At 44.0% G+C, this 11,584-nt stretch overlaps 1 protein-coding gene across 1 annotated transcript; it reads left to right on the top strand.

The window, feature by feature from the left end:
* On the top strand, nucleotides 1-3,080 carry LOC122468560 (C2 calcium-dependent domain-containing protein 4A-like). The gene has a single exon (XM_043555276.1). It carries the CDS (start codon nucleotides 892-894, stop codon nucleotides 1,960-1,962), a length of 1,071 nt encoding a protein of 356 aa, XP_043411211.1. The 5' UTR covers nucleotides 1-891; the 3' UTR covers nucleotides 1,963-3,080.
* Nucleotides 3,081-11,584: the final 8,504 nt, after the last annotated feature.

The raw sequence follows: 11,584 nt of genomic DNA, 5'->3' as shown, positions 1-11,584 counted from the left end.
TTCATATGTGGGCCAATCCTCCTAATGACTCTCTATATAGTAAACATGCATTCCTTTCTGCACGTGAGGAAACAGAAACCTGTTAAGGGTTCCTGAGAATAGCACCCCCACCAGACGCGGGGAAGGGAAGGAACTCAAGTCTTGAAATTTGCGCAGTCGACCTATCCTCCTGGCAGAGCTGAAGGCGGGGCGTCAGGTTACAGAGCAGGACCTCTCGCGCCCGCCCATTGGCCAGCGCTCAGGGCCCCCGGGTATAAAAGTTCAGACCGGCTGTCCTAGAACCGCGGTGCTGAATCCCGCCTCGCACGCTTTGAACCTACCGGAGGTGGCGCTACTCTCTGGCTCGGTGCCTCTGGCAGAACCGTGCGGACAACCGTCAGACACCGGACTCCAGCTACGCTAAGAGGGTTCCACGCATCCTTGTTTAACTCGCCTAGCCGCAAGCCGTGAGTCCTAGAGGGGATAATAATTGTTTTAATTCTCGCTGAGGACTAGAGTGCAATAATCCAAGGATTCGGGAGGGGATTGCACAAGCAAAGCGCCTCTTGGCATTGACGACAGCGCGACCAAAGTTGGAAGCCAACATTTTGATAATCTCCGCCTTAGGCCAGCGAAGGAGGATCGAGATTAAATCAACAAGCCCCGAAGTGTACATGACTACTAGAGACGAGAGAAGAACGATTGTTTTGCAGTCATTGAAACACAGCTTGCAATAGCCTGAGTGGCAGTGTGCCTTGTCCCACGGAGGCAGGAGAAAGCACCCCTAAAGTAGAAAACAAGACACGGGAATTGCTGCGCCTCGCAGGGCTCCCTCTGACTAGGGTACCCTTGCGAAGTGCAAGCCGAGCAGCACCAGCGCAAGGTTGCTCCGGTTCCCGTACCCGCGTCCTTATGTGGTGCCTGGAGAGGCTCCGCTTTGGTCCTGAGCGCAGGCAAGGGATTCTTCAAGGTCGGGCGCACCAAGTCCCGGCCCTCACTCCCGCCGCGTGTGCAAACGTGCTCACCCCGGACCGCATCCCCGAGTTCTGCATCCCCCCACGACTCGCGTCCTGCACGGCCCTGGCTGCACTTCGGGTTTCCTGGAGCGAAGCAGCAGAAATAGACTACAGCGCGGCGCACACGGACTGGGACCCGCGCTCGCAGGCAGCCCTATCGCTGCCGCACCTGCCCCGCGCGCTCACCGCCTACGGCTTCTGCGCGCTGCTCGAGAGCCCGCACACCCGCCGCAAGGAGTCGCTCTTCCTCGGGGGCCCTGCAGCCGCCCCGCTCGTGCCCCGGGACTCGGCTCCGGCCTCCGCTCCCGCGCTCCCCGCGCTCCCCGCGGGCCTCCGCCCCACCCCGGACGCGCCCGCCCCGCCGCCCCGCGCCCGCCGCCTCCTGCGCGCCCCCGAACGGCTGCTGACCCGCGCGCTGCGGGCCCGGACGAGCCGAGGCCTGGTCCGCGCCCGCTCCGTGTCCAGCGGGGACGGCGACGAGGACGAGGACGAGGAGCGCGGCGCCGTCTCGGGGCCCCCTTCCCAGGCTCCCTCCGCGTCCCCGCCGCAGCCGCCCTGCCCCGGCCCGCGTCCCGAGCGCCTGGAAGCCGAGGGCACCGTGGCCCTGGGCCGCGCCGGGGGCGCCCTGCGCCTGGCCGCCGAGTACAGTCGGGCCAACGGGCGGCTCCGCGTCCGGCTGCTGGGCACCGAGGGCCTGGCCGCGGGAGCCGCCGACCCCCCCGCCGTCGGCTGCCGCGTCAGCTTCGTCCTGCGGCCGCCGGGCCAGCCGCGCTCGCAGCGCAGCGCCGTGGTCCGGCGGAGCCGCAAGGCCGCCTTCCACCAGGACGTGTGCTTGGACGGGCTCTCGGAGGAGCAGGTGCGCCGCCTAGCCGTGCGCGTCAAGGCGGAGCAGCGGGGTCGCGGCCTGGAGCGGGGCCGCCCGCTGGGCCAGGGCGAGCTGCTGCTGGGCTCCCTGCTGCTGCCCTGAGGGCGCCCGGGGCTCAGACCGCCCCCTCGGGGCGCCCTCGGACCGCTGGCAACTCGGACACCGACAGCCGCTTTGGACAAAATGAAAGTGTATTTATTCTTCTACTCACGCCTTTGGTTAGTCCAATAGGGGCGCATATGTTGCTGGATTAGTTATAATAAAGGATGTAGTATTTTGGGTAAATATCTTCAAAATTCGCTTCAGCAAATGGTATGGCGTTCTGCAGTAGCGTTTCCCTGTATGGACACACAATTGCATTTCATGTTCCCCACGGACCTATTGGGAGATAATGAATCACAGGAAGTCTTAAAACTAGAGGGTATCCTGGTGGTCTATTTGCTCCAACCTCCTCATATTGAAGTTTATTTCACAACATCCACTGAGACCATCTTAGAGCGTGTATTACTTTTGCAGCATTGTTTAAGACCCTGGTGAAAAATTGGGGCCAAGAGAGGTGAAGTAACTTGCTCAAGGTCAACAGTGAATTATTAATAAAAAACTCCAACCTGATACTTTTAGCTACATCTTGCTGGAAAAGCACTGGAAAAAAATGAAGCCATTTTAACTTTCCAAGTTAAAATAATAATAGTTTTGCAAGTATTAACTTGTTTAATTCTTAAAACCAAACCTAAAAGACAGGCACATTTGTCCCCATTTTACAGATGAAGATACTGAGGCACAAAAAATAGAGCAGAGTCGGGATTTGCACTGAGGCAATCAGTGTTTTACTTATTACTTTCTGGGAATAATACCAGCATCTGAAGGGTTCATCACATTACTATTGTGGGGCTGCAACTTACATCTGAAATCTTTGATTCTGAGTCTGGGGTCTCTTCACATTCTCACCCCCTAGTGGAAAAGCAAATTGGTTGAAATGAGTAATTTATTATGTCATGCTAATGGCCAAGGCTCTGTCTGAGAAAGATGCTAACTAGCCTCAGAGTAGTAGAAAAGCGAGGGGGGGGGGGGGGGGGAGGCTAGCCTAATTGGCCCCAGCTGAGCTAATGTGCTAGGAGAGGGAGTCTAGAATTTACCTGTGATAGTGTTCTACCTCTGGCTTCTGATAATCATAATAGGTTTGTTATGTATTAAAGGATGATTTTCCTCCCTTGCTCATATTCACTGCCAAACAAGCATATTTCTTTCTTTCTTATGCATACATCCAAATATATCATTGTGGGACTTTATTTTGTTGTTTAAAAAAAAATGTTTATTTACTTTTGAGAGAGAGAGAGAGCAAGAGCAGGGAGGGGCAGGGAGAGAGGGAGACATAGAATCCGAAGCAGGATCCAGGCTCTGAGCTGTAAGCACAGAGCCCCACATGGGGCTCAAACTCGCAAACTGCAAGATCATGATCTGAGCCAAAGTTGGACGCTCAACCAACTGAGCCACCCAGGTGCCCCTGCCTTTTTTTAAAATACAAACAGGGCACCTGGGTGAAACAGTTGGTTAATCATCCAACCCTTGGTTTCAGCTCAGGTTTGATTGGGCTCCATGATGACAGCGTGGAGCCTGCTTGGGATTCTCTCTCTCCCCCTCTCTCTGCCCCTCCCCTGCTCTTTCTTTCAAAATAAATAAATAAACTTAAAAAAAAAAAACCCAGATTGCACTGATGGTTTAAATAACAAAACCTTATTCCAGAAAACATTGCAATCACTATTGTCACTAGATTATATACAAGTAAGAGTTTGGGGCAGAAGTGTCATTTTATTAAGGTAACATCAACACACTTCAGGAATGTAAATTTTCCATGATATAATGGTATTTTCAAGCAGAATTTCCACTAATATAAAGTTATGATGGTCAAACAATGTTAAGAGCCTAATCAGCAAAGACTTTTAAATGACTAAAATATAATCATAAACCATAAAACCATGGGACTTTAGAGTTGAAAAGAATTTTAAGAATTATTTTGTGCAAACCCAGGTATTACAGAATAGGACCAGAAAGGCAGACTGTAGATTGTCCCAAATCACATAATCAGTGCAAGAGGTGGGACTAGGACCACTTCTATTCTCATTTTGCTTTTCAACCTAATGAGTCTTTGGACCACTACTTCCAAGGAAGGAGACACATTTGCATATAAATTATTTTACCACGCTGAACTAATTTGATTTTTTTTGCATGTACAAAATCTTATTTGCAACACAATGTTTTTTTTATGCATCAGCCTTTCTGTTGGCAAATTTTAATTTGGTTTGCACTTTGCTGCCCTCTAGTGGATCCTTCATAAGCTTTGTCAATGGGTCTACTTAGTATTAGAACATCTCTACTGCATACTAAAGACCAGTGTCATGTCAGAACCCAATGAACTTGAAGATGTGCGCTAATATATTATAGTGAAGATTCACGTCTCAAAATAACTAAAAACAGCTGTCTGAATGTAGAAGATGCCCCCCAAGTTTTCAGATTAAAAATGAAAACAGAAGAAAAACTTCGCAGTAATTATGAAGCTGGGAGTGTGCGTCAATGGCATGTTGGTTGCAGAAAACTGTTTTTAGAGTTTTATGCTTCTCGTTGGGTTTAGGTATGCACATCTTCGCACAAATGATAGCATAATCTTGCTTCTTTGTGGTTTAAATATATGAACATATTCAAAGAAATATCCCACACAACAGACTACAACATGCCAGTTTAAAAAGTTTTAGTTAAGTGCGAATTTAAAAATCAAATCAACAGCTTGGTCACTTGGTTTTAAAAAGGTAATGCATTCCATACCTAAAACACTAGCTTTAATATGGATCAAACATGCCTAGATGATTATTTCTTTAAAATGTAATTTTCTTTTACACACACTTCAACAATTCACAATACTTCCCCCATATTCATTCCCAGGACTTAGGTCAAAATACTAATTTTGATATTTGGTAAAGATTTGAAAGACAGAGCAAAAAGTGGGTACCATGCGATCCCTATGATATTAAAGCAACAATATATGGTATATGGTATAACATATGGTAAAAGGGCACAAATTGTCAGCTCTAAGATGAAAAAGGCTTGAGGATCTAATGTATATATAACATGGTGAGAATAGTGAGTAACACACTGTATTGTATACTGATATTTACAAAGAGCGTAGAATTTAAATGTTCTCACAAAGAAGAAGAAACATAGGTGAGGTGATGAGAGTTAATTAACTAGGTGGGGGAGGATAACTATATATAGGTGGATGAAAGGACATTCAAGGAGCACCTGGATGGCTCAGTTGGTTAAGCACGTGACTTTCACTCAGGTCATGATTTTGTAGCCTATGAGTTCAAGCCCTGCATCGGGCTCTGTGCAGACAGCTCAGAGCCTGGCGCCTGCTTCAGGTTCTGTGTCACCCTCTCTCTCTGCCCCTTCCCCCACTCACACTCTGTCTCTCTCTCTCTCTCTCTCTCTCTCAAAAATAAACATTTTTTTTTAAAAGGGGGCATTCAAAAGGTTTATTTCGAATACCGATATGGGGCAAATACTTTTCAAGAATCTAGATGTATAGCTGTGAATAAGACACAAAATGTCCTTGCTCTTATGGAGTTAAGTTTTCAAAGTTGGAGAAGGAGACAGACCATAAACAACTAATTTTAGGAGCGCTTCAGAATATAAAATGTGATAATGAAAAAGAGCACTACTGTGGTAAAAAGAGACACCTCAGATTGAATGGTTCATAAAGGCCTGTATGAAGATGTGACATTGAGCCTTTTCTCTAGGTTCATATACATATTGCTATCATAGCTCAATCCAATTTGCTGATGTTGGGATTCCTTGTCTCCTAGGGTGACCTGACAAACGCTTTCCTAGGAATTCTGCTAACACCTTACCACCCGTGGGAAGTACTTCCTGTGTGGTTCACCTCTAGTGTGTAGAAGCTCTTTTGCCTCCAGGCTTATGAGTTTAACAGATGGAAAAAACCTGGGACAGCGCATGGTGTTAACAAACACAGTTTCTACTATTTTGCATATTAACATGGCAAGATCCCATTAGCTAAGAATTTTGGTATGGCATTATAATGGCACTTGCATTAGAGACGATTGACAAACTCTGGTCAGATTAGACTTTCTGGGGCATTAGAAAGCAAATAGCAACATGATTCTTCTTGTTTGTATTTTATGGTTTTCACAGATAATTTTTATCCTTTATGTTTGTAGCTTCTCAACAACTGTTTGTGGTAGGTACTCTTATTGTACCTGGGGTTGATGTTATAGGTGGTCCCTTCAACACCCAGTCCAACCCCTTCTTGCTCTCCCTTATGTGCTATAGGGTCTCGAGAACAAACACTAGCCTTCTCAGGCCCTTTCTCAGCTATGGAGAGCTATGAGAATCAGCTATGAATCATAGCAAGAGGCCAGCTAATGGTGCCTTTTCCCCTTCCTCCCTCATCCTGCTGGAACATACAAGTTGTGAGAGATGGCAGCTGTCACTAAGGAAGCTAAAGGAGGTTTGTTTCTCAGTGACATCACTGATCTTCCATGCCAGCTCTGGACAGCCTACACCCAAAGTTCTTGTCCAGAAGACAGATACATTCCTAAGTTGCTTCAGCCTTTGTTGAGTTTCCAGATATATATGAACACAATCTGAACTGATACAATATCCATTTTACAGAGAAGGACACTTTGATTCAGAGGACTTAAGTCAGTTGCCTACATCCATGCATCAAATAAACGGTTAATTTAATGGCAGACCTCTCAGACCTCCATGCTTTTTTTCAATTCTCACTGTCTTTCCTCACATAATCTATTTTTTTAACTTTTTTTGAGATGCAATTGACATACAATAAATTGCACTTAAAGCATACAATTTTATAAGTTTTGATGTACAATATATGACCATGAAACTATCACTTCAATCAGGATAATGAATACATGCATCGGTCCTAATAGTTACTTTTTTTTCTTTTCTTTTTTTTTAATACGAAATTTATTGCCAAATTGGTTTCCATACAATACCCAGTGCGCATCCCAACAGCTGCCCTCCTCAATACCCATCACCTACCCTCCCCTCCGTCCAAATCCCCATCAACCCTCAGTTTGTTCTCAGTTTTTAAAAGTCTCTTATGGTTTGGTTCCCTCCCTCTCTAATCGTTTTTTTTTTTTTTTTCTTACCCTCCCCCTTGGTCTTCTGTTAAGTTTCTCAGGATCCACATAAGAGTGAAAACATATGGTATCTGTCTTTCTCTGTATGACTTCTTTCACTTACCTAATAGTTTCTTCATGCTCCTTTGTGATCCCTCTCTCCTGACTTCCCTCACCCACCCACCCTGCTCCCCAGGGAGCTACTTGTCTGCTTTCTGTCACTATAGATCAGTTTGTACTTTATAGAATTTCATATAAATAGAAGAATACATATATTCTTTTTTTGGAGTGGGGTGGTCTAGCTTCTTTCACTCAGCATCATTATTCTGAGATGTGCCCATGATGTTGTCTATTTCAATACTTTGTTCCTTTATATTGGTGAATGAATATTGAATGGATAAACCCCAATTCTCTTATCCATTCACTTGTTTGTAACTTGTTTTTATTCCTTGAACTTAGTATTTGATTATTTTTTCCTTTTCTCCTCTTTTCATCTTTTTCTGTCTTGTCTGGTCTTAACTGAGCATGTTATAGGATTTCATTTTCTCTTTTCTCTTAGCATATCAATTATACTTCTTTAAAAAATTCCTTTGGTGGTTTCCCCGAGTGCTTGCAGGATACATTGACAACTAATCTAAATTTACTTTCAAATAACAGTAAATTACTTCATGGGCACTTCAGGTATATTATAAAACAGTATTTCCAATTTTTCCTTCTCATCTCTTATAATGTTGTTTTCATTTTACTTACCCGTATACAATAATTATTAATATTACTATTATTACTATGATATATTACCACTATATTACTATTGTTACTTTGAACAGTTATCCACCAAATCAAATAAGAGTAAGAAAAATATTTCATTTTGCCTGCATTTATTCCTTCTCTGACATGCTCTCTTTCTTTATGTGAAGCTGAATTTCTGACCTATGTCATTTTTCTTCTCCTTTAAGAACTTATTTTAACATTTCTTTTAGGGCAGATTTGCTAACAATGAATTCTCTTAGTTTTTCTTTGCCTGAGAAGCCTTTATTTCTCCTTTACTTTTGAAGGATAGTTTCACTAGATACAGAATTCTATTTTAATGGTTTCTTTCTTTCAATACTTTAAATATTTCACTTCACTCTCTTCCTCCTTGTGTCGTTCCTGACAAGAAGTCCAATATAACTTTTTTTTTAATGTTTGTTTATTTTTGAGAGAGAGAGAGAGAGAGAGAGGCGGAGGGGCAGAGAGAGAGGAAGACACAGAATCCGAAGCAGACTCCAGGGTCTGAGCTGCCAGCACAGAGACAGATGCGGGGCTCAAAGTCACAGACCAAGAGATCATGACCTGAGCCAAATGCTTAACTGACTGAGCCACCAGGCCCCCAACTTTTTTTTTTTTAAGTTTATTTATTTTGAGAGAGACAGAGAGAGTGCAAATTGGGGAGGGGCAGAGAGAGAAGGAGAGAGAGCAAATACCACTAGCACAGAGTCCGACGCGGGGCTTGAACCCACAAAGCCTAGAGATCATGACTGGAGTGGAAACCAAGAGTCGGACGCTGAAGCAACTGAGCCACCCAGGTGCCCCAAGAAGTCCAATAAAACTCTTATCCTTCTTCCTCTGTAGGTAAGGTATTTTCCCCCTTGACTTCTTTCAAGATTTTCTCTTTGTTTTTGTTTTTGTTTTTTGCCGCTGGAATGTAATATGCCTCGGTGTAGATTTGTGTGTGTGTATTTTTCCTGTTTGTTGTTCTCTGAGTTTCCTGGATCTGTTCTTTGATATCTGTCATCTATTTTGGAAAATTCTCTTCTGTTTTTACTTGAAGTATTACATTTGTTCCCTTCTGTTTTTTTTCTCCTCTTGGTATTACTCATATGTTACACCTTTTGAAATTGTCACACAGTTTGTGGGTAGCCTGCTCTGAGATTTTTGGGTCTTGTTTGTTTGTTAGTTTTAAGTAGGCTCCATGCCCAACACACACTCGAATTCATGACTCCGAGACCAAGAGCCAGTCAGGTGCCCCTGGGTTTTTCCTTCATTATTTTTTCTCCTTGTGTGGTAGAGTCCGCTTCCTAAAAGGAATAGACCCCAAGATAAGGGAAGGCAACCTGGCTAGCATGTGTTGGTGACTCCTCTCATGACCCTGTAACATGAGACCACCCAATCAGACTGTATGCCTCTACATTACCCAATACTGGAGGCAAAGAAGTAGAAGATGTGTAAAAGACTACGCCACATGGCCTTGGAGCTCAGTTTTTCGGGTACAAACCCAACTGAGCCAGTGTTGGCACTAATAAAGTTGCTTCCCGAAAAAAAAAAAAAAGCCTCAGAGTCACCACTCTCTGTGTGAGAATCCTGCCACACTTGCATTGCAATCTGGGAAGTTTCTATGGACATATCATAAAATTCACTGATTCTTTTCTTAGCTGTACCCAGTCTACCCATCAGAGGCTTCCTTCATTTCTGGTACAGTGTTTTAATGTCTAGCATTTCCTTTTGATTTTTTAAAATTTCCATCTCTCTGCTTACATTGCCCATCTGTTTTTGCATATTTTCCACTTTTTCCGGTAGAGTCTTTAACATATTAGTCATGGTTATTTTATTTTATTTTTTTTAATTTTTTTTTTAACGTTTATTTATTTTTAAGACAGAGAGAGACAGAGCATGAACAGGGGAGGGGCAGAGAGAGAGGGAGACACAGAATCGGAAACAGGCTCCAGGCTCTGAGCCGTCAGCCCAGAGCCCGACGCGGGGCTCGAACTCCCCGACCGTGAGATCGTGACCTCGCTGAAGTCGGATGCTTAACCGACTGCGCCACCCAGGCGCCCCTAGTCATGGTTATTTTAAAATCCCTGTCTGATCATTCCAAGATCCGTGTCATATCTGAGTCTGGTTCTGAGTGTTTGTTTTGTCTCTCCTATTTTTTCTTGCCTTTTATTTCTTGCCTGTAGTTTCTTATTGAACACCAGACATGATGTATTAAATAATAGGAGCAGAGGTAAAATAGACCTTTGGTGTGAGGCTTTATGCTTATCTGGCAGAATTATGCTGTGTTTCCCATTTGCTGTAGCTCTAAGTGTCTGAGGCTTCAGTTTCCTTCTGCGTCCTTATTGTTGTCTGATCTGTAGTCTTTGGGCTTCCCTAGGTGCAGTTTCTGAAACAGAGTGTTTACGTGTCTTACAGCTCTTTTCGCTATTATCCACTTTCTCGCATGGCAGTGCTACTGATGTGGTGGTAAATATTGGAGAGGGGAAGCAGTCTATACTGATGAAATTATGAAATTTTGGGTTCATGAGTGAACGGCTAAGAAAGAATCCTTGAGATGATTTTGGTGCAAAAAGGCGATCTCATTATATAGTTCAGGACAGGACCCGTGGACAGAAATAGGTGCACTTGGATTGTGATGAGTGAATGATTACATACTTTTAATTAGTGGGGTTAGGGAGAGTGTAAGTCTCTAAGGAATTTGAAAGCAAGGCTTTCAGGACATTGAGGGGCTAGCTGCAGTTAAGATAATGTTACTTTTAGCGTTTAATAAAACATAAACATTAAGGCGCTAAGACTGCCAGCTCTGAGTTCCTTGAGGAAGGTCACCCTCTGCATGTTTCAGGTGCCTGTCAATGGGCTGGAAGCTGTAAGGAGATTTAATTTAAGCTACATTTCTCTCGCCTTTCTTTGCCTCAATACCATGATTAAATCTCATTCTTCCTGTGTGCTTTTGTCCCTGGGCTGTGACCTTCACATTTTTAAAAAAAATTTTTCCCCTCTAGGGAGATGGAAAGGAGAGGAAAGTTGGAGTTGAGTAAATGCCTTTCTCTGCAAGTCAGTAAGGCTTTGGTAAAGTCTCTTCTGTAGAGTAGACTTTTGTTATGGAGAATGTGCTAGGAGTTTCTCAAAATGATCACCAAGGTTTTGCTTGACCTTTCACCATGAGAATCTGGTGGGATTCCTTGAGGTAAAACCCATGAAAGTGTGCCACACACAACCCCACCCCTGAGATCTTGGCTATCAGGAATCTCTCACTTCCACATCAGCACACACTCAGCCTCCAGCAGTTTGTTAATACTACCATGTAAGTATTCCTATCAACTTATGGCTTCAGTGGCTTCTGCTCCAGATGGTCTGCTCTTGGTTGGGATTATCAGTATTCTCTTGTGTGTCTCTCTAGATTTCAGAGCAGTGGTTCACTTTGCTACCTTGAATCTGATGAAAAAGTCATTAGGTCCATCATTTTCAGTGTGTTCAGCCTTTTTCTTGTTGTAAGAATGAGAGTGACAACTTCCAAGCTCTTTCCATATTGGAACTCATTCCAAGCTAACGAGAAGAAGCTGACCCCATTCAGAAGGCTAGATTTATATCCGTTCACCTGTTCACCTCTTGATAGATACTTAGATTGTTTCCAGTTTATGACTATTCATGTCTAGTACTTTGGGTATATGCTTTCATTTCTCCAGGGTAGATAACTAGAGTAGAATGGATAAATGATCATGTGATAGGTGTATATTTAACTTTTCAAGAAAGTGCCAACTTCTTTTCTTTAATTTTTTTTTAACATTTGTTTATTATTGAGAGACAGAGTGTGAACA

Source organism: Prionailurus bengalensis, chromosome B3 (assembly GCF_016509475.1).
Source record: "Prionailurus bengalensis isolate Pbe53 chromosome B3, Fcat_Pben_1.1_paternal_pri, whole genome shotgun sequence".
Classification (NCBI taxonomy): domain Eukaryota; kingdom Metazoa; phylum Chordata; class Mammalia; order Carnivora; family Felidae; genus Prionailurus; species Prionailurus bengalensis.
The sequence above is the reverse complement of the archived record's forward strand: the minus strand, read 5'-3'. Positions and strand labels throughout refer to the sequence as shown.